We start from the raw sequence: 21175 nt of genomic DNA on the forward strand, positions 1-21175 counted from the left end.
TATATTTTTCTCTTTTAGTAATCTAGCTCAGAAATTGTCGTTTAATGCTTCTTTATTTCACTATAGTATCACATATTTCTACAAATTAAATTGATGAAGGATGAATTTTGTGAGAAAGCAAGTAATGCAAGCAGATATTTATCATAAAAACGCGTAACACCAAGCTGTTGGACTTTATTATCATCTTTGATCATATTGACTAAGAGCATAGAATCAGTTTCAATCACAATGTTCCTGTGCTCATTGGTAATACACCATTTTCGTACTCCAAAAAAGAGTAGAAGGCCATAATTTGCTTTCGTGATCGCTTAATTCACCTCCACCAGCTGCCTCCCTTGGATTGCCTTTGTGATAACCATCAGTATTCATTTTCAAATTATAATGGTCCCCGGCTTTGTGATACTTAATGACCTTGATATTCAAAAATTGTTTGGCTCTTTAATTTCCACCACGTCATATGTGTCATTCTAACTATGCATAATTAATCTTCAGTGTAGGAAACTGGCTATTAAGGATCAAACCAGTCAGTCTACGAATTTATTCTACCTCGAATAATTTAAGAACAAAATTACCTTTTTCCCTTATGAATATAACGAATTATCTACATCTGATTATATGCTCCTACGAAAGATCAAGATACACCTACCCTTTATAAATAAGGGACAATTTTCCTCTCTCTCGTCCCTTCAAGTTTTGAGCTTCAATATTTTTGAATTAGCTTTACAACGTCCAATTAGTATAACGCAAGCGCAAAAGGTCTTTCGGAAATAGCCTCCCTACTTTACAAGGTAGGGGTAAGGTCTGCGTACACTTTACCCTCTCCAGACTCCACATTGTGGGATTTCACCGGATATGTCGTTGTTGTTGTTGTAAAGAGATAATGGCAAAACCACACCTTAAGTATCACTTTTTGTGAGTTTTTTACCTGAACTATCAGGTGCTTGCATTTCTTTCATGAACTATCACTAACTATTTATCAAAACGCACCTCTCTAATATCTTCAGATGTGTTTTGACCATGATCTCTTACTTTTTTTCTTTTTAAAAAAAAAAAAAATTCAATGAATTCCTTTAATTATCCGCATGGAGTGTCATATGACACCATTTTAAAAAAAAAATGTACACCACACACCATCAGATACTAGTTGAGGTGTGTTTTAATAAACAGTTGGTGATAATTTAGGTAAGAAATACAAACACTTGATAGTTCAAGTAGGAAACTCACAAAAAAGTGATACTTGAGGTGTGTTTGTGACCATTATCTCTTATCTCTTGCAGAAATGATACGTGTGGCTTTTTCATGCTTCTTTTGTTTTTGTTTTTGTGTTTTCCCCAGAGTACCCAATTGGACTTTGAAAAAGTTCCAGGGGTTAAATAGGAAATTAATCAAAACTATAATTGTAGTAAACAATAAACATTCACACAACATTAGAATTAGAACTCGAGAAAACGACATAAATGGTTCATTAACTATGAGGGTAGGTTCAAAATAGTCCCTTAACTATGCACTTAACAGTTTGGTCCTTAAGTTTGCCACAAGTTAAAAAAATGGTCCCTTAACTATGAGGATAGGTTAAAAATAGTCCCTTAAGTATGCACTTAACAGTTTTGGTCCTTTAAGTTTGCCAAAAGTTAACGCTTTTAGTCTCCGACAAAATATTCATCGAACTCTATTTGTTAGATTTGATGAGAACTATGGGGAAAAAAAAATTTAGTGAGACCTCACATTCACATTACTAAAGAAAATGCCAAATACCTTGGGACAAAACTAGGGGACGTCCGTCGGTTATAGGGAAAAACTGAGGAAAATCAACACACTTGATAATGTCAGAAAATAGTGTCTCAGAACATAAAAATGGAAGGACTCTGTCGATTAAAACCGAGGGAGTCCATTGGCTTATTAAAATACACCAGACTTTAGAAATAGTGGAACTTACAAAAAAATTCACTACTAAAAACAAGCGAAAAATAGATGGACGAAAACCGACGGCTAAAATTGAGGGACACTATCAGAAAGCCAATGATTTTTTTTTTGTAATTTTAATTTTGTTTACAAAAATCGACGGACGTTTGTCAGTTATTTTTGGGCAAACATGCGCGGAAACTATTTTCTTTTTTTTAGAAATCACTACAATGGAAGTATTTTATTTTTATATTAGGTTTTTAATAAAAATCGAATCTAGTGAATTTTACCTAGCCGATGAACTCTTCGGATTTAACTAACGGAGTCCCTCATTTTCTTTTTGTTCCGAGACACTATTTTCTAACATTATCAAGTCTTATTGTTTTTTCTTGGTTTTGCACTATTACAGACGGATGTCCATCGATTTTGTCCCCAAGTATTTGGCTTTTTTTTTAGTAGTGTTACCTCTAAATGTGAGTTCTTGCTAATTTCATCTCTTTTTTTTTTCGTAGTTCCTTTCAAATCTAACAAACAAAGTTCAGTGAATATTTTATTGGAGACTAAAAGAGTTAATTTGTGACAAACTTAAAGGACCAAAAATGTTAAGTGCATATTTAAGGAACTATTTTTAAACAACTCTCATAGTTAAGCGATCATTTTTGTTAACTTGTGACAAACAGGACCAAAACTGTTAATTGAATAGTTAAGGCACTATTTTGAACCCACCCTCTCGTGGTTAAGCAACCGTTTATGTGTTTTGTCATTAGAACTCATATAAATGATGCAAAGACCTAGGTTTTAAGCATGAAGCTCTTGGAGGAGTGGTAAATTTTGTTCAGTTCTCGAAGAGAAAGGAAAATAACAAAATTGAGAACAACATAGATGTTCCTAACCCACTTGAACAGAGAAATGTCAGAGTATTTGCCACAAGAATTGATGATTGACATCTTCCTAAGACTACCCATCAAGTCAATCCTTCGATTCACAAGTGTTAGCAAGTCATGGTACTCTCTTCTTACTAGCCCTGATTTTATCTCTATGCATCTCAACCGAAAACAAGATGAGCACATCCTAGTTCGACATTTCTCTAGTAACCCCGAAAATGAAATATATACTTTATTCTCTGACAATGACAATTTGGATGAGTATGCCCAGTTTGATTTGCCATTTAACTGCAGTAACTATTTCTTTGATATTGTGGGTACTTGTAATGGGATTTTGTGTCTTAACAATGATATGTGCTTGTGGAGTGCTTTCTATCTCTGGAACCCATCCATCAGAAAGTCAGTTAAACTCCCAAATCCTACATTTAGGGCAGATGGTAGTTTTGATCATACATTGGGGTTTGGATTCGATTCTGTTACGAATGACTACAAGGTGGTAAGAATATCACAAACTTCTGGTATGCCACCTGTTGTTGAGCTTTATAAGTTAAGTACCGGTGTTTGGAAAGACATTAGTGATGTCGCTCTGTCTCATTTATTCTTTTGCAATGAACCACAAGTGTATATGAATGGAGCTTCCCATTGGGTTGCTTTCATGTGGGAAAAAGGACCAAGTCCGAGTATGATTGTTTCGTTTAATATGCATCATGAGACATTCTTTTTAATAATGTTGCCTAATAGTTTAGTTTATGGGATACGGCAACAATGTGGAGTGTTCCTTTTTGTATCAGATGAGTCACTTTGTTTAGTTAATCATAAATATGACAGAACAACTGATATTTGGATGATGAAAGAGTATGCTGATGAAGAATCATGGGTGAAACAATATAACATTAGTTCTCGTCACATTCCATATGAGCCCGAGGTTAATCATTACTTGATAAAGCCAATGGCTACAAGGAAAAATGGTGAAATGTTGTGGAAAGAATGCAATGGACTATTGGTGTCAGTTAATCATGCAGATGAAGAGATAAAGGATCCTGGCGTTCATGACTTTATAGATAACAATCACCTGTTTCACGATTCACTTTATGTTAATTCTTACAAAGAGAGTCTTGTTTTACTTGACAAATGGAAAGATTATTGTGCTGAAGATGCTTATGGAGAGTCATTCAATTCACGGAAGCGAAAGCCCAAAGGTGGGAGAAAGAAGTTGTTAAAGACAAACGCCAAAAATAGACTACGGATTGCATCTCTCTTGCACATCAGTGGATTGCTGTATGTGTTAAAAATGAAAGGAAAATGGCTGCAGAGAAAAGAAAGGAAGAAAATGCAAGTCAAAAGACATTCATTGGCTATTTATCGCCATTAACTATGTTGCACCTGATTTATAGCCTGTGGCTATGTTGTAGCTTTTGGTAAATGCAGAAAAAAGTTAGTGGAAATGGTTACTTGAGTTTTGCATATTTTGTATAAGAAACAAACCACAAATCTGCAAAAGTTTCTTTCTGCATATTATTCTTTTAAGTCATTTAGTTCAGTATGTTTTTGGCTAAAGTTTAAATGCTGATTCCTTATACATATGACAGCTTGTTTTTGTTAAATTGATAATATTATGTTGTGTAATATTTCCATCTATCTTGAAATATGGTGAAAAACCAGAGTTATTGCTTCTAGCCAAATTTGTCAGTAGTAGGACACTTACTGCCTGGTAATACTGAAAACATTTACATGAACATAATTAGTTTTCTTTATCATATGCCTTGTAAGAGGACTTCTTTCTTTGTATTTTGTTGATCTTACCACAGGTGTGATTGGCTAATGCTTGTTGGTTCCTCCATCTTCCTAGTCTCTTCTACATCTTCCTGGTAGGAGATTAGCCTTTGTCTTAGCTGAAGATTTCAATTCTAGTTGCCATTTGCATGCATTTTTATTTCGGGTTTATCTGAAGCACTAGAAAGTTCATGCAGCCACTAGCTAGTGCTGAAATATTTTTGCTTATAGAAAGGAAATTGTTTGGGTTTTTTTGTCTGGTAGCTTTTAAATTATTGCTTTAATATTGCTCGTTCTGTAAGGGAAGATACAAACAGTGAAATTAATGCAATGACTAGCTTATAACTGTACTTTCTCAAAAAAAAAAATTGGTCATACTTTTAGTCCGATACTGAATCATGTATACAATGAAGCTTTGAACCTTTGTGCAGAATAGTAGGAGTAGAATCAGATACTAACTATAATTCTCTACAACTGCTTGTATTCATAGGTTGCAATTAAGATTCGACTCTGCAAGCTGAAGGTACCACTTTGCAAGCTACTCCCAACTTCTCTTTCAGCTTCATTTCGCAATTGGTATCAGATTGGGAGATGATGTTGCCATCTTGTTCAGTTGAAAATTTTGGTTTCCTGTAGTCTTATTTGTACCGGAGTAGTCACCTTGTTTGGTGGATTACTCCTTCGAAGATCACCAAAAGGTTGAGATATGGATGATGCAAGAGTATGGGAACCGGAGTGTAGGGCAAAATGATTCTGTATTAATGGCTGATAACTTTTTGGCTAGTGGATAGAGAAGGTATTGGATTCTGTATGAGAGTGAGGCTGCTTATTGCTTGGGAACTCCAATAGCTATAAGGACAAAACGGTGAACTTTTTTGTGGAGAGCGTTCTGTGAATTCTTGGTCTGATAGGACCATGCAGTTGAATAGATTAAGAATTTGACATTCATGATTCTTAAAGTGATACCTATAAGGAAAGCCTCGTTTTAATTGATAAACAAACAGGTTATTGAGATGGAAGCACCTGTGAACAACAATCATCTGGTTGTTTAAAGTTGGGAGAAGTACTTAGGGTGAAAACTAATAAAGGGACACAATGTCTTGGATCTCCTTTCTTCTTCAGAGGATTGGTATGCATCATGCATGTCAAAATGAAAGGAGAAAAGGTTGCAAGAAGAATGGAATACAAAAAACCTTCCTGTCTATTTATAGTAGGTAGCTGCGCCCTGGTTGATTTATGGAGCATTGCTGTTCTGTATTTTATGTTAACTGCACAACATTGGTATACAAAGATAAGAGAAAAGTTGATTACTTGAATTGCCTTAATATGTGTGGGACACAGGTCCACAAGACTACAGGTGCTTCTTTATGTTATACCTCTCCTTCAATACACGGATGGCTTATAGCGTTGCCCTATCTTTCTTGAGGCAAATTCACAAGGAAAAAACATCCTTTAGCTTTAGTCCTCAAAATTTAGTGATATTGTTACTTTTGGTTAGTGCGAGTCTTCCTGATTGATATACAGATTATAAATCTGATTGCTTACAAGTTAACAACTACTGTTTATAGGTGCTAGCATTCTGGGCATTATTCTCCCAAACATTCTAAGAGTATTTGCTCCTATTTCTTACTACTTTAATTGTATGATGACAGACTCTTTTATACCTCAATTGCACTCTAATTAGATGGATTTCTTATTAATGCCACTAATGGATGTTATGCAATTTTTCTCTATCTTTTTCTTTGTTCGTACAACAACAGGATAATGATTGGCTGTTGCTTTTCTGTTGTTTTGTTTCTCTCTTCTATTAACTTCAAAATTACTCTATGCATGAAAACTTCTTCTTTTTTTTTTTTTGATAGGTTTAGGTAAATAGTATAGTAAACACTTTAATGTTGGGTGAATCATATTTACTCTCTGTTTCATTTCAATTTGTTTGATTGAACACGGAGCTAAAGATGTTTATTGGCTTGAATATTATAGTGGAGGAAAATATTAAGGTGATAGTTGAAATTTCATATAAAAAAGATCACGTTAATGTTTTAATTTGAATGGCAACTGAATTTGATTTCTTGGAAGTTCTAAAAGTGTTATAGAGCAATATTATTAATGAAATAGTGTCAAACCTCAAAATCGAAAAGAGTATCATCTAATTGAAAAAATATTAGCAAAGTACTCCATGAATAATATTAATTTTTCAGCTGAACCAAAAGTGATCACAAAATTAAAAAAGAAAAATAAAAAAAAAAGTGTGAAAAAACCACCTGGAATCCTATTCCTTGTCATTCAAGAAAACTAAAATAGGAAACTTGGAGAACCATCCCACTCCCTATCAGTCTAGGAAACAAGCGTTAATTTGTTCCTATAAATCTCACTCGTTAAGCCTCATATTTCTTCACTCTAATAACATTCAATTGAATTAATCAATCAATCTTACTTCAGTTATGGCTCCACTCAGAGCAGAATTAAAGAAACAACACTCAAGAATGGCCTTTCCAAAAGTAAACAAATCAACTACTACAACATTCAAGATTAAGAAATCACAAATCTTTGAAGATATGGTGTTCCATAGGGGCGATCTTGTTGAAGTAGCAAGCAAAGAAGATGGATTTCTTGGTTCTTACTTCGAGGCAATGTTTATGTGTCCAACTCTCAACAAAAATAAATATATTGTGCAGTATAAGTCCCTTTTGAAAGATGATCTTTCTGGTCCTTTGAAAGAGGTTGTTACACTCCCTGAACTCAGGCCAGTGCCACCTAAGATTCCGGCTAATGAGTTTAACTTGTATGATCAAGTTGATGCTTTCGATAATGATGGGTGGTGGGTTGGCATAATTACTGGTAAGATTGGGACCGAGTACTATGTGTACTTTGATAACTTTGAGGTTGAATGTGTTTATGATGTAAGTGATTTGAGAGTTCATCAAGATTGGATCGATGGAAAGTGGGTTACTTCAAAAGAGACTGCAAAGGGTGTTTGATGTTTTTTCTTGAAAAAGACTAACAAAGTTGTTGTCCAGTTCTGTCTATTGAGTCTTTGTTTCGGGGTTTTTTTTAATTCACGCTTGAATTTTGTTTTATGTAGCTTGTAGTTTGCTAAATCTTAGGGTATATTATTGAGGGCTTCATGGTTGCGTTAGTGTTCGATGTAATAGTATTATTTTCTTGATATTATTCAGACATGAAGTAGTTGTACATAAACGGCGTTTCCTTCAGTTATTCAATGTGATCCATGTTCTATCTTTACTGGTATCTTGTTACTTCTTCTTCTTCTTCTTTTTTTTTTTTTTTCTCAAATCCTTATGCTGAATGTGGTGCGTTCTTTTCTTTGTTACGTCAGCCCACTAATTTTGTCTCACATGATCGTTCAATCTATGTTTTTCTTTTAGAGATTAGAGATGGAATTACTTTACTGTTATGTGTTTCAGATTGATAAAGTTGGTTTTTTTTACTTTTCAATTTTCTTCATTCTTCAAATAAAAAGCACATTTAAGACCTTCAAGATTTCAGTATTCCCCTCTGCTCCAGCAATTTAAATTAATTAGTACTCGAGATTTGGTTATAGCTTAATATCTGCTAACATAGCACGATGAAGACTAATAATGGTTAGCTTTGTTTTCAATTATCCATTATTAGTTTTGTTTATCCTTTTTAATTTTCTTCTCATTCCAGTTTCAGCCATTTTCTTCTCTCATTCTCTATGTTTCTCTCTATTAGCCATTTTTTTGCGCATTATTAGTGCTTACGCGCCGCAAGCGGGCTTGGGCGAGGAGGAGAAAAGACGTTTTTGGGAGGATTTGGACGAGATGATGGGAGGTATACCGCCCACTGAGAAGCTATTCATCGGAGGAGATTTCAATGGGCACATTGGGTCAATTTCGGGGATATGACGATGTGCATGGAGGTTGTGGTTTCGGGGACAGGAATGGAGGAGGAGTTGCAATGTTGAATTTCGCAAAAGCCTTTGGGCTGGGGGTAGCCAATTCGAGTTTCCCGAAGAAGGAGGAGCACTTGGTAATCTTTCGTAGTTCGGTGGATAAGACGTAGATAGACTTTTTACTCCTTAGGAGGGACGATAAAGGTCTTTGTAAAGACTGCAAGGTGATTCCGAGTGAGAATCTAACGACCCAGCATAAGCTCTTGGTGATGGATTTGGAAATCAAGATGAGGAAGAGAAAGAGGGTCGTGGATGACAGGCCTAGGATCAAATGGGGGAGTTTGACCATGACGGGTGCCCTAGAGATGGGGGAGAAGTTGAGGACTATGGGATCCTGGGAGACTAGTGCGGAGGCGACCAACATGTGGGATAGGACGGCCAGTTGCATTAGGGAAGCAGCCAGAGAGGTGCTGGGGGTCTCGAAGGGTAGCTGTGGTCGACATCGAGGGGACTGGTAGTGGAATAGAGAAGTTCAAGAGAAGGTGGAAGCAAAAAAGGTGGCGTATGCGAAGTTGGTAGACAGCAAGGATGATGAGGAGAAGCGAATGAATAGGGAATTGTATAAGATGGCGAGGAAGGAGGCAAAGTTAGCGGCTACGGTGGCAAAGACAGCAGCTTTTGAACGCTTGTAATCAGAACTAAAGGACAAAGGCGGGGATAAAAAGTTGTACCGACTAGCCAAGGCGAGGGAGAGGAAAGCGCGTGACTTGGATCAGGTGAAGTGCATCAAGGACGAGGATGGCAGGGTACTGGTGGAGGACGCTCTCATTAGACGGAGATGGCAGTCATACTTCCACAAACTCTTGAACGACGAAGGGGACAGAGATATTGTGTTGGGAGATTTGGAGTACTCCGAGAGGTGTCGTGATTTTGGATATTGTAGGAGTATAAAGGTTGAGGAAGTTAAGGGTGATATTCGTAGGATGAGTAGGGGAAGAGCGATCGGGCCCGATGAGATTCCTGGGGAGTTTTGGAAGCCTGCAGGCAGGGCAGGTTTGGAATGGTTGACTCGGTTATTTAATGTCATCTTTAAGATGGCTAAGATGTCCGAAGAATGACGATGCAGTACAATGATTCCATTGTACAAGAAGAAGGGCGACATTCAAAGTTGCAACAACTACAGAGGGATCAAGTTGCTAAGCCACACTATGAAAGTTTGGGAAAGGGTGGTGGAGATGAGGGTGAGGAGGGGCGTGTCTATCTCGGAGAACCAATTCGGATTCATGCGGGCGCTCGACTACGAAGCTATTCATCTTATACGGAGCGGGTGAGCGGTATAGGGAGAGGAAAGAGGGACTTGCACATGGTATTCATCGACCTAGAAAAGGCATATGACAAAGTGCCGAGAGAGGTTCTATGGAGATGCTTGGAGGCTAAAGGTGTACATGTGGCGTACATTAGGGCGATCAAGGACATGTATGATGGGGCCAAGACCAAGGTAAGGGCTATGGGAGGAAACTCAGAGCACTTTCCGGTGGTGATGGAGGTTTCGCCGGGGATCGGCCCTCTTGCGTTTTTATTTTCCTTGGTGATGGATGGATTGACGCGGCAAATTCAAGGTGAGGTGCCATGGTGCATGTTATTTGCGGATGACATAGTCTTGATTGACGAGTCTCGAAGTGGAGTTAACGCTAAGCTGGAGGTTTGGAGACAAACTCTAGAGTCTAAAGGGTTCAAGTTGGGTAGGACCAAGACAGAGTACTTGGAGTACAAGTTCAGTGATATAGTGCATGAGGCGGACGTGGAAGTGAAGCTTGGCACCCAAGTCATACAGAAGAAAGATAGTTTCAAGTATCTTGGGTCTATTATACAAGGAAATGGGGAGATTGATGATGACGTTACACACCGCATTGGTGCAGGGTGGATGAAATGGAGGCTTGCCTCGAGTGTTGTGTGACAGAAGGTGCCACCAAAACTTAAAGGCAAGTTCTACAAAGTGGTGGTTAGACTTAACTATGTTGTATGGGGCGGAGTATTGGCCGGTCAAGAAATCTCGTGTTCGAGAAGATGAAAGTGGCGGAAATGAGAATCTTTGCGATGAATGTGTGGGCACGGCTTGGGAGCGATAGGATTAGGAATGAAGTCATCAGAGACAAGGTTGGAGTAGCCTCGGTGGAAGACAAGATGCGGGAAGCGAGGGCGAGATGGTTTGGGCATGTGATGCGGAGAGATGCAAATGCCCCGGTGCGAGGTGCGAGAGGGCGGCTAGCGACGGTTTAAGAAGAGGTAGAGGTAGGGGCGAAGAAGTATTGGGAAAGGTGATTAGACGGGACATGGCATTTCCACCTTGCACGGGACATGACCTTAGATAGGAAGGTATGGAGGACTCGTATGTGGGATAGAGAGGCAAGTAGGTAGTCGCGTTTATCCTTTCTTACGAGTAGTTATATTGCTCTATAGTTTCTTGTCTCTTGATTTCTGCGAGTATCTGTTAGTTTATAATGGCTTATTTGCTCTCGTTGTTTTCATTTCATAGTTGCTTTGATTTGTTTGGGCGTATCTGACCTTTCATATGCTTTTTCTTGGTAAGAATCAGAAAACTTGACCTCACTCTGCAGGTAGGGGTAAGATCTGCGTCTTATTCTCTACTCCTCCCAGAATACCGCGTTATGGGATTCCAGGTATGTTGTTGTTGTTGTTGTAGTATTCTTTATGTTTCTCTCTGGTGCTGTCACACCCCATCAATGAGGATGTAATATTGAATGGTTTTGCAAGGGTAACTGCAAACGAAATATGGGTCTTCAACTTAACGTTATATTATTCTGCCCTTTTGGAAGTTTTATCTTTCGGCGATTAATTGGACTTACAAACTGTGAAATTTCCCGTGTGGTTGTTCCAGCACTTTATCCATTCAGATATAAATGAGAAAACTCACATCCAGGAATTAACTTCTCTTTTTCTTCATGTATCCACTATCAGAACGTCACTGGTCCGACTAAACTGTATTCTTTGCCAAAATATGACTTGAAGGTTAAGATATGATTTAGGACTCTCTTTGAGGCGACTGCAGACTAATATGTGGAGCTAGCTTTTCAAAGGTAGTGCTGCCAAATTATAGTTTCCAAAAGGGTCACCAAATTTCAAATACATTCATCCTGTTATTCAGCAAAGGCTTACATTAAAAAGATAGTGCTAGTACTCACGTAACTAAGCAACGTAAAAGGCTAAGATTCTTATAAACTACCAGATTTAAATAAGTATTCTCGCTTCCAAAACAGCACACATCTCTGAAGTCACGACCTCACAATACCAACAAAATTCTCCCTCGCTCACCAGATGACCTGCAAAGCCCTTAATTGCCTTGCCTGAGCTCAGGACGGACAAAATCAGCATCAGCTGTTACAGAAATATCAACTGTGGGTCTCAGTTGAGCACACACTTCAATAGCTCCGTGAATAGGATCTGCAAGGAAGTTGCTGATGAGATCCCGATTGATGGGGGTGTTATTATCCACGGCTACTAGTGCTTGCTGGGTGAGATTGTAATCAAATCGAGGGGCCCATTTCCTGGATCCTAAACGTGCTGTTGTAGAGCAATTGTCAACCATGAATGATACTCCACGAGCGTGCATGAATGGATTCAGAGAATCTACAGATTCAATGACACTTTCATTTATGATCTCTGAGTAAGAGTGGCCTTTCTTCCTCAGAACCTCAATCTGTTAGTATTTGCCAAAGACAAAATTTTAGATGATAAGGAATGTCAGCTAACAGGACATATCTTATTCATGTGATCTGTCATCATTTTGGAACCTTCCTGTTCTGATTTTATAGAACTTAATAAAATTAGTCAAATCCATTTGAGTTTCCGAAGAGCCTCGGCAAAAAAAATCCTTCAAAAAGCACAACTTTCTCAATTTAAGATTCAGATGTTCAAGTGCAATGCTAACACCATTAGAGTGGAATGTTCCAAAAGCATCAATCCAAGACACGGGAGAAAGAGGAAATATGATTTATTTAAAAAAGAAGAGAAAGCAGAAAGCGACCGGAGCAAAAGAGCACTTCAAGCATCCAGAAGACCATGCAAGTATCTACTTCCATGGCTCAAGCATAAAAATAAGAATAAAAAATAGGGTGTTCAAAAAAGAAAAGCAAACCTGGGCCATCATCAATGCCACAAAGACACCAGCAGTGAAAGGATACAGCGGACCAAGATCACCGGCTGGTCGTGTTGCGCGTACGCGCTCACCAACCTTCCACATCCTTGTTTGGTCAATTTTCCCCATTGGGAAAGCTGGTAAGCCCTCCTTTTCCTGCATGTACAGAACCAACGATAAAATACTTTTCTCATGATATACGACGGTTTTCGTCAACTATCCCCTTGAAGATCTTATATTACCAGGTCTAACATGTGAACAAAATCAAGATTGACTTGAAGAAAAAAAGGCACATTGGCTAGGTAGTAGAAAAATTATGATTTAAAACCCCTATATAGACTATAGAGGGCAAAACCAATGCCCTCCTGCTATCTTCACAGCTAAGAGAGGATGAAAAAGGCACACATTGATTAGAAAAGTTCTTGGATAGTTCTCCAAACCTGAAATAATTGTGTGTTTTTAAATCAGACTTTTTCCAGGAATCATTCTTAAAACTATTTTCCTATAACTAAAGACCCGAAAGGTATGTATCACAAAAACAAATCCCAATATTCCCGGAAAAATCATTTTCTCAGAATAATCCACTTGCACAAATTCTCCCCAGAATTGTTCTACAAAAACATCTTGAAACATAATCTTTAAAGAACTAAACTAAATCCAAAGTCCAAACCCAGCCAAGTGACTTATAAATCTACAGATTCAGAAATGACTCACATAAAAGCGACGGCCAGCCAAGACGACACTCCTGATCTCGCTACCTGTAGCTACATCTTCATAGCACTCATACAATATCTCCATGCAGGGGTAAAAAGAAGCACTATATGCAGCCTCAAACTCCTTCTTGCCCTCCTCAGTCAATGAGTTGTACACAGCCAACATGCCCTGGAAAAAGGATACATGTGCATACAACAATTTTAGGGAGATTGTAACAAAAATAATACATAAGCATCATCTTCCTAGCCATAATAATCTTACGAAAAGATAAAAATCGAAGACCGACCTTCGTTGATATGGTCTTTGAAATGGTTCCTGTTATGCATTCTACAGTGTTCTTGTATGCAAGCTCATCATTCATTCCATTCTCAGTGTACCTTCTGAACAGTGACTCAACAACTCCATGGACAGCACCGAGTAAAATGCCTAAGGAGGGAACCAATTACTCAACCATAACGGCTTTAATAAGCTAGAAAAAGGCTTGAAAACACACTAACCTCGTTCTCCAAAAATGTCACTTTTATATTCCTGCTCTAGAGTAGTAGCAAAAGTAAAGGGAGAACCAAGGGCAACAGACCACCCAAGAGCAACATCTGTGGCCCTTCCATCAACATCCTGGAGATAGTAAAAGGCATCACATCTGATTGAACATAAAACTAATGGCTTGAGGGGAAGAGAGTACAGAAAGGGCATTGGCTGAGACCTGGTGAACTGCAAAGCTTGCATTAATTCCAGCACCATTGACTTCTTTTCCTTGAACATATAATCTCCTGACTGAGGGACCCATTCCCTTGGGACATACAGCAATCACACTGATGTTCTTAGGGAAGTCAAGGCCCATTGACTGCAAATGGCCAAGGAGGAATCCATGTGAAAGCCCAAGTATGCTGTTTGGCTTCATGTGAGAAAACACTTTCTCGTAATTATCAGCCTGCACATACATCCAAGAATTAGACAAAAAGCAACAATGGAACAAGGGGTATTGTCTGCACATTGGTAAAGCATAAACTGCCAGGTAGGCAATCATTAATCTAGTTATGTTGACAGAGATTCACTTGAGCATTTGTGGAGCTTTAGACCCCTCCCCTCCCCAGAAAGCCTCCGTTTACATTGATTCCAAATACAAATAATTCATGTTTCCGCGACAGTTATACCAAGACCAAAACTGACCCCAACATTGTAATTCACATATTTGAGCACCACAAACATGAATGTGAGTTCAAATGATGAAGAACAAAACGCATGAAGTAACTATATACCATAAACTATATTGTATCTAAGTCCAAAATAGTTGTATAGTAGACTGAATAAAAAAATTCTACTAAGTAAGCCAAGACATTGAACTATTGTGTGAAGGAAAGCATTCAATAAAATGTAATTACCAAATGTTGCTACAATAAGAACAGAGGCTAAAACAATGTCTAACCTGAGCAGCATCAGAAATCAGAAGCAGCACGAGATCACTGCCAGAGATAGTCTCATATATGTCACCAAGGGTGCCATTCTCTTCACTAAACCCAGCTGCACGGGCCTCTGCAAAGGAGCTTGAACCCTTTCTTAAACCAATCTACATGAAACAGACATTACACTTGTAAGCTTAACATAATATGCCAAAAGTATAACCAACTCACACATTCACCACCATATCAACACCATCTTCACTGTTATATGTCTCTGTGGGATGGCAAGGAGAAAGCAGAAGAAGATGAAGTATTACCTTAACGACTATATCGGATTTTGCTTCTACAAGAGAATCCCTCAAGTTCTGGGCTTGAGCAGGTCCCTACAAAAGAAATAGTATTTATTAAGCAAATCTGAATATGAAAAAAAAGAGCAGTGTTGTTAAAAGCCATAGCTTCGTCGCTTACAGTGCTCTTTCACCAAATTTGACAAAGATAACTCATGTAAACCAGGTTATATAATTAAACTAGATACAAACACTTGGCAGGTTCACAATTAATTTTTACAATGCAATAGCTGCCAATAAAAATTTCAACCCAGGATGAAGTGTTACGAGCAATTCAGAAAGAGCAACAGAAAAGGCGGTTCGAAGCTGGGTGCCTGATTACATAGACAGATAATAGCTCACCAGGAAAATAGTAAAAATAAGGGAATATTATCCAGATTTCAACATCGTAGGAAAAGCAATCTTTAAAAATTCTATTATCCAATATCTCACAATCAGATTCTGTCAGAAAATCCTCTTTTTCTTTTAATTAAGACAGGCAACACTAAAATACTATAAAGAACTTCTTACTTGGCAAAGATTGCAACCAATAATTCCTGGTACCGAGAACATATCAGTACTAGTAATTTCTGAGTTGAGAACATCAATCAATCAAATTACGAGTAAAATGAAACTAATAAAAACTTAGTCCACGAATTATACCTGAGAACCCCAGCCAATGACTCCAATCTGCTTGATTCCTTTGAAAGCATCCGGCAAATACTTGAACAAATCCCTTCCTCCTCTCACAATGTACTACACCACAATATTACATATTAATCAACATGGTAAAAAACCTCAAAAACAACAGATAAACACTTTCATCATAAGCACACCGAAGACGAAAGACAATACACACTCATCGTCCCAGTTTGTTCGCCAGTTTTAGCTAATCTGCATCAATTTAACCAACTTTAAAGCTAAATTTAACTAGATTGATTCATTCTGTCGATTAAAAATATAAAAGCACTCCCTCTGCCCAATTCATGTGACAGATTTCGAATTTCGGGAGTCAAACTTCTTTATTTTGGCAATTGTGATTTGTGAATTTGTACATACAATCTCTAATTTTTAAAATATCATTTACATAGAAACTACATAAAAAAGTATAAGCCACAATAATTAACAATTTAAAATATTTAAATTGCATCCGAATAAATCGCAGTCAAAGATTTTATTGTTTTGACTCTCGAAAAGCAATGATAAAGTAATATAGTTGCGATTCCCCAAGTAAAATTGCTCAAAGTTGAATCTCAAAAAAGGAACAGTATGGAAGTGAGATAGATATAGCGAGTAATGCACCTCGTCATTTCCAGCTAGGGTAACTTTCTCCTTGTTAAAGACTTTTGTTTCAAAATCATGAGAAGCCGGTGCCTTAACCGCAGCAGCAGGTGCAGAGACCATACGAGCCGCAAGTGCCCCACCGGAGCCAGATGAAACGGCGGCTTTGGCTCTGAGTGGCTTAAGCGACGGAGTTGACGACGAAAGAAACCCTAAATTACTAGCAAGTGAAGGTTTTAGGGATTTGGATGATGATGATGATGGAGTGGTAGAAGTGGAGATGGAGACTGAAGTTGCCGCCGCCGCCGCCGCCATGATTGTAAGTGGGGGAAGCAGACGAATATGCTACTGTAAAAGAGAGGGATAAGAGATGCTGAGGGAGAGAGGAGACGAGTGACGGTCCCCTTATATATATGCTGCACAGTTTCAGTGTGTGCTAGTAGTAGTTTGCTAGGGTAAAGGGTTTTGGTACCACTGCTCTACTTGAATTATGTTTGTTGTATTGCAAAATACTAGTATGAAAATATATTTAAATTTTTTGTAACTGTGGTGTCTGGACCACTTGGTATCAATCACTATATGTATATATTAATTGCTGGAATTTGAAATTGAATTCTTATGGTTCTAGGTTTACATCATTATAGATCAATCAGTATATGTATATATTAATTGCTGGAATTTGAAATTGAATTCTTATGGTTCTAGGTTTACATCATTATAGGGGAACTATAATTTAAATTTGTACGTTCAATTTTTAAGATTTTTAGTGTTAAACTCATTATATTGTGAAAGTTATATGTTCAAATCTAATGTTTTTTGATATATTATATATTAGGATTTAGGGCTTAGGAGATTCAATTTTATTAATTGCATTGTATATTTGATTTATATCTTTTGTATTAAAATTTGTTTCTTATTGTACTTTTATATACTTTTGGATTTTGTTGTGATTTAAAGAATAAATAAAATCAATGTGAAAATTCACATAAAATTGTTGATGGTCATCATATTTGAAACCATCGACTTTTGGAATTTGGGGGCGTACTAGTTTGTAACGTTGTTTTTTTATTTTTTATTTTGGTTGTTGTTGTTGTTTATAAACAAACAGAATTCAAACTATTAGAAATTGAAATACTCAATTGATCTATATTTCAGCCAAGTGTAACCAGTAGAGCCTTTTTTTTCTTTTGTGGAAGAATTGTCCCTATAGTCCTTTATACTCTTAACACTTGCACTTTTCTTATAATATTTTTTTCTAGAGGGGTTGGGTGAGAGGAGAGATTGTAATGTTAATTAGAGATTTCGAGGATATTTGGGCAGTTGCTTATAAGTATTTTTTGGCTTATTTATGTGTAGGACATATATAATTCAGCTTATCATTTTTAGCACATTTAGTTTGATTAATTTTTTTATATTTCATTCTTACTAATATTTTTTCTAATTCTCAAAATATATTTTCAAAACAAAATACCTAACTTCCTCTTCATTCCATACTCGTCGTTCATCCTTCACTTTACAAAGATACTTTTATTTCTAAAAAAATTCTTTAAAAAATTACGGATGTTTTAATCATTTTACCACTAGATACTATCAACATTCTCTTTTACCAAACACATCAAATGCTTATTTCTAATTTTAACACTTTTATTCAAATATATAACTATAACAACAACAACCCAGTGAAATCCCACAACGTGAGGTCTGGGGAGGGTAGAGTGTACGCAGACCTGACTCCACCCAAGGTAGGGACGGTACATTTCCGAAAGACCCTCGCCTCAATAGAAAACATAAAAGCATAAAAAGAAGGTCGATAAGGCCAAGAGATTCAAAGCGATATGGAAACGCAAATCACTAAAGCGACTAAGCCATGATGAAGCGGTTGTAAAGGAGCGTGCTCTCATCGCATAAAATAAGACAATCAAAATACGGGATAACAAATAGTAGTAGAAATCAAAGCACGATAACTTATATCGCGATAATGTGACTACTAATATGAAAGGATAAACGTTACTATCTACTAGCCTTCTACCCTAATCTGAGTCCTCCATACCCTCCTATCTAAGGTCATGTCCTCGGTAAGCTGTAACTGCGCTATATCCTGTCTAATCACCTCTCCCCAATACTTTTTCGGCCTACCCCTACCTCTTCTGAAACCATCCATGGCCAACCCTCTCACATCTCCGGCTTGTGGGCATCCGTGTCTCTCCTCTTCACATGTCCAAACCATTTCGCCTTGTTTCCCGCATCTTGTCTTCCACCGAGGCCACTCCTACCTTGTCTGGGATAGCCTCATTCCTAATCTGTCACTGCTGGTGTGCCCACACATCCATCTCAACATTCTCATCTCTAAGAACTTTCATCTTTTCAACGCGAGAGATCTTAACTCGGCCAACACTCCGCCCCCATACAACATAGCTCTGCCTAACCACCACTTTGTAGAGCTTGCCCTTAAGTTCGTGGTGGCACCTTCTTATCACAAAGACACTCCAAGCCGAGCCTCCATTTCATCCACCCCGCCCTAATACGATGTGTGACATCGTCGTCAATCTCCCCAACGTCTTGTATAATAGACCCAAGCCTACTTGAAACTACTTGTCTTCCGAATGACACGGGTACCAAGCCTCACTTCTACACCACCTTTCGAGGTGCTTCACCGAACTTGCACTCCAAGTACTCGTGCTCGATCCTACTCACTAACTTTAGACTCAAAGTTCGACGCCATCCTCCACCTAATAAGCCACGACCCCGGCCGCGAGCCGCCGCGACCGGCGCCCTACTGACGCCAAACGTACTTTCATATCAAGTCATCATATTTTAGCTAGCTCAAACCTTACATTCACCATATTAAGTAAGGAAATAAATACTATCTTAAGCGGTCGCGCGTGCAAAAATTATCATATCATAATCATATGGGGCGGCGGAATACACACGCCGAATATATATACATATACAAACATACGGCCATTTAGGCCACATCCGAAATACGATAGATTGGCGGAATATACATCGCCGGATACATACACGTGTACGGACGATTGGGCCGTCTTGGCCATAATAACAAACGGGACCGCGTTAAGATGCGGATCATAAACAAACGAAAGCACGCATGACCCTATGGCCCGCATATATGACTAAAGGCCTCTCAAATCGAAACGAAACATATGACGGGACGGGGCCCCGCCGTACCCCAAATAACCAAATATACAAAAGCATAAACATCGCGAGAAGATAGGTACCAACATATGGGCTCCGGACAAAAGAGCACTCGATAGCGGAATGTGCGGCCTACACCGCCGGAACCACGAATCTCGTGCGCACGGGCATGGCTTCGACCCCAGAAAGTGGGGGTCGATGCGAAATATGTCTTGAATAGGTAAAGCATAAAAGTAATAAATCCGAACCATAGCGAAGTGAAGGGTGTGAGAGAGAATACCTTGGGATCAAAATATCAAAATCGTGTACCGAAGACACGTGTACATAATGCGAAATAGAAAATCATGCATAAGGCTCGGGGAACGTGGTCACCACTCCGGCCCTCGGTGCCACAACACATACTCCGTATAAGGTTTCAAATCTCCGTACAACCCCGAACACAACATATGATCACAACATGTCATATCATCAAAACATATCATAAGCCATATCACAAGATAACTACATAAAGCGGAACCCCCCCCTATGGCGAGGTCTCGGGAACCGTAACACAGCATACTGCCGAATTTATTATGGTGCGCACGATTACAAACCGGCCCGGGAACCGGCGAACGATGTCATAGTATAGGCACGAGCAGAGTAGTGCGGAAACTAATGCAGTTTACATATCCAAACATTTATGACGCTTGACGTAATCATATGGCATCCCGTTGAGTAAACTAGTCAGAACAACTGATCAACACGGAGTTTATCTCACAGAAATACTTTTGAAACCGTACTTATAGTTTAAAATATAAATCAGAATATCAGGGAGTAATCAAAATGTTGTTCTATAATAGCCAAAATCATAAGCAAAGGTCTTTTCCCGACATTATACAAAGATAAGTGTATTAGGGCAAACGAAGGAGTTTCGGGGTTAGTGGGCCCACCTCGGGTCAAGTCGAGGTGGCGGACATAATTTACGAACATTAGCCTCTATGGAGTCATCCATGTAAGTTTCAAAACGATTCTATCACATTTGGGCAAATTGTGAATGTTCGAATAATTTTCTAACAAAACATAAGAAATTTAATTCAATTACATTGAATGAATAGTGCCTAAAATCAGACTCGGATTTCTATGAACAGAATTGCCCCCGAGGCTCAAATCTCAACCTAGTATATCTAGGACATGCCAAAAGAAGAAAAGGGATAGCTTTACATACCTCTTCCGCTTCCTACTCATCTCCGAAATCGAATCTCAAGTTCGCCAAAATCTACAATTTGGTCACAATTACCAAATATGAATCTCAAGCTTCTAAGATTTTAACTTAAGTTCATATTGTCTACCGAAATTTCGGCAGCATCTCCCCTATAAATTCAACGTTCCCGAGAATCATCTCGGCCCAAAATATCAACAACAACGACCCCCAACAATACCACAAACATCAACAATTCACTACAAAATACATTATGACATAAATAACCTTCTTTTCTATATAGTTCAATAACTTCCATCCCAACTTCACACTATCAAACTAATATCAACATTTTCCATATCCATTAACTAATCCAAGATTATTCAAACATATTTCAATAGCATTCCAAACAATATTCATAATTTCAAGTATTCCCACCAATTCCATATTCCATCCGAAAGCGACAAAACTACCAAATCGCATTGTTTCCCTTTCAAACTCATTAACAACAACCATAATTCACATTTAGAAT

At 38.2% G+C, this 21175-nt stretch overlaps 3 protein-coding genes and 1 long non-coding RNA gene across 4 annotated transcripts; 3 read left to right on the forward strand and 1 right to left on the reverse strand.

Annotated features, from left to right (window-relative positions):
• Window positions 1-2672: 2672 nt before the first annotated feature.
• Window positions 2673-4462, forward strand: LOC132036511 (F-box/kelch-repeat protein At3g06240-like). The gene has a single exon (XM_059426868.1). The coding sequence runs from the start codon at window positions 2785-2787 to the stop codon at window positions 4156-4158; it is 1374 nt and encodes a 457-aa protein (XP_059282851.1). The 5' UTR covers window positions 2673-2784; the 3' UTR covers window positions 4159-4462.
• A 2541-nt stretch (window positions 4463-7003) lies between these two features.
• On the forward strand, window positions 7004-7540 carry LOC132038352 (protein AGENET DOMAIN (AGD)-CONTAINING P1-like). Its single transcript, XM_059429030.1, has one exon. The coding sequence runs from the start codon at window positions 7004-7006 to the stop codon at window positions 7538-7540; it is 537 nt and encodes a 178-aa protein (XP_059285013.1).
• A 745-nt stretch (window positions 7541-8285) lies between these two features.
• Window positions 8286-9318, forward strand: LOC132037404 (uncharacterized). The gene is made up of 2 exons (XR_009409867.1): window positions 8286-8573; window positions 8900-9318. It is a non-coding gene; the product is annotated as an uncharacterized LOC132037404 (long non-coding RNA).
• A 2207-nt stretch (window positions 9319-11525) lies between these two features.
• Window positions 11526-16682, reverse strand: LOC132037532 (ketol-acid reductoisomerase, chloroplastic). The gene is made up of 10 exons (XM_059428055.1): window positions 16335-16682; window positions 15696-15788; window positions 15024-15089; window positions 14733-14873; window positions 14010-14237; window positions 13804-13921; window positions 13593-13732; window positions 13307-13474; window positions 12593-12748; window positions 11526-12154 (listed from the first exon to the last, which is right to left on the reverse strand). The coding sequence occupies exons 1-10, from the start codon at window positions 16626-16628 to the stop codon at window positions 11789-11791; spliced, it is 1770 nt and encodes a 589-aa protein (XP_059284038.1). The 5' UTR covers window positions 16629-16682; the 3' UTR covers window positions 11526-11788.
• Window positions 16683-21175: the final 4493 nt, after the last annotated feature.

The sequence above is a fragment of the Lycium ferocissimum genome, chromosome 11, assembly GCF_029784015.1.
Source record: "Lycium ferocissimum isolate CSIRO_LF1 chromosome 11, AGI_CSIRO_Lferr_CH_V1, whole genome shotgun sequence".
NCBI lineage: Eukaryota > Viridiplantae > Streptophyta > Magnoliopsida > Solanales > Solanaceae > Lycium > Lycium ferocissimum.

Coding starts and splice junctions, on each gene's coding strand:
- LOC132038352 (XM_059429030.1), top strand. CDS start 7,004: ATGGCTCCACTCAGAGCAGAATTAAAGAAACAACACTCAAGAATGGCC.
- LOC132036511 (XM_059426868.1), top strand. CDS start 2,785: ATGTTCCTAACCCACTTGAACAGAGAAATGTCAGAGTATTTGCCACAA.
- LOC132037532 (XM_059428055.1), bottom strand. CDS start 16,628: ATGGCGGCGGCGGCGGCGGCAACTTCAGTCTCCATCTCCACTTCTACC. Junction 15,789..16,334: donor CCCTAGCTGGAAATGACGAG/GTGCATTACTCG, acceptor ATTGTGGTGTAG/TACATTGTGAGAGGAGGAAG. Junction 12,749..13,306: donor TGGCTGGCCGTCGCTTTTAT/GTGAGTCATTTC, acceptor CTGTACATGCAG/GAAAAGGAGGGCTTACCAGC.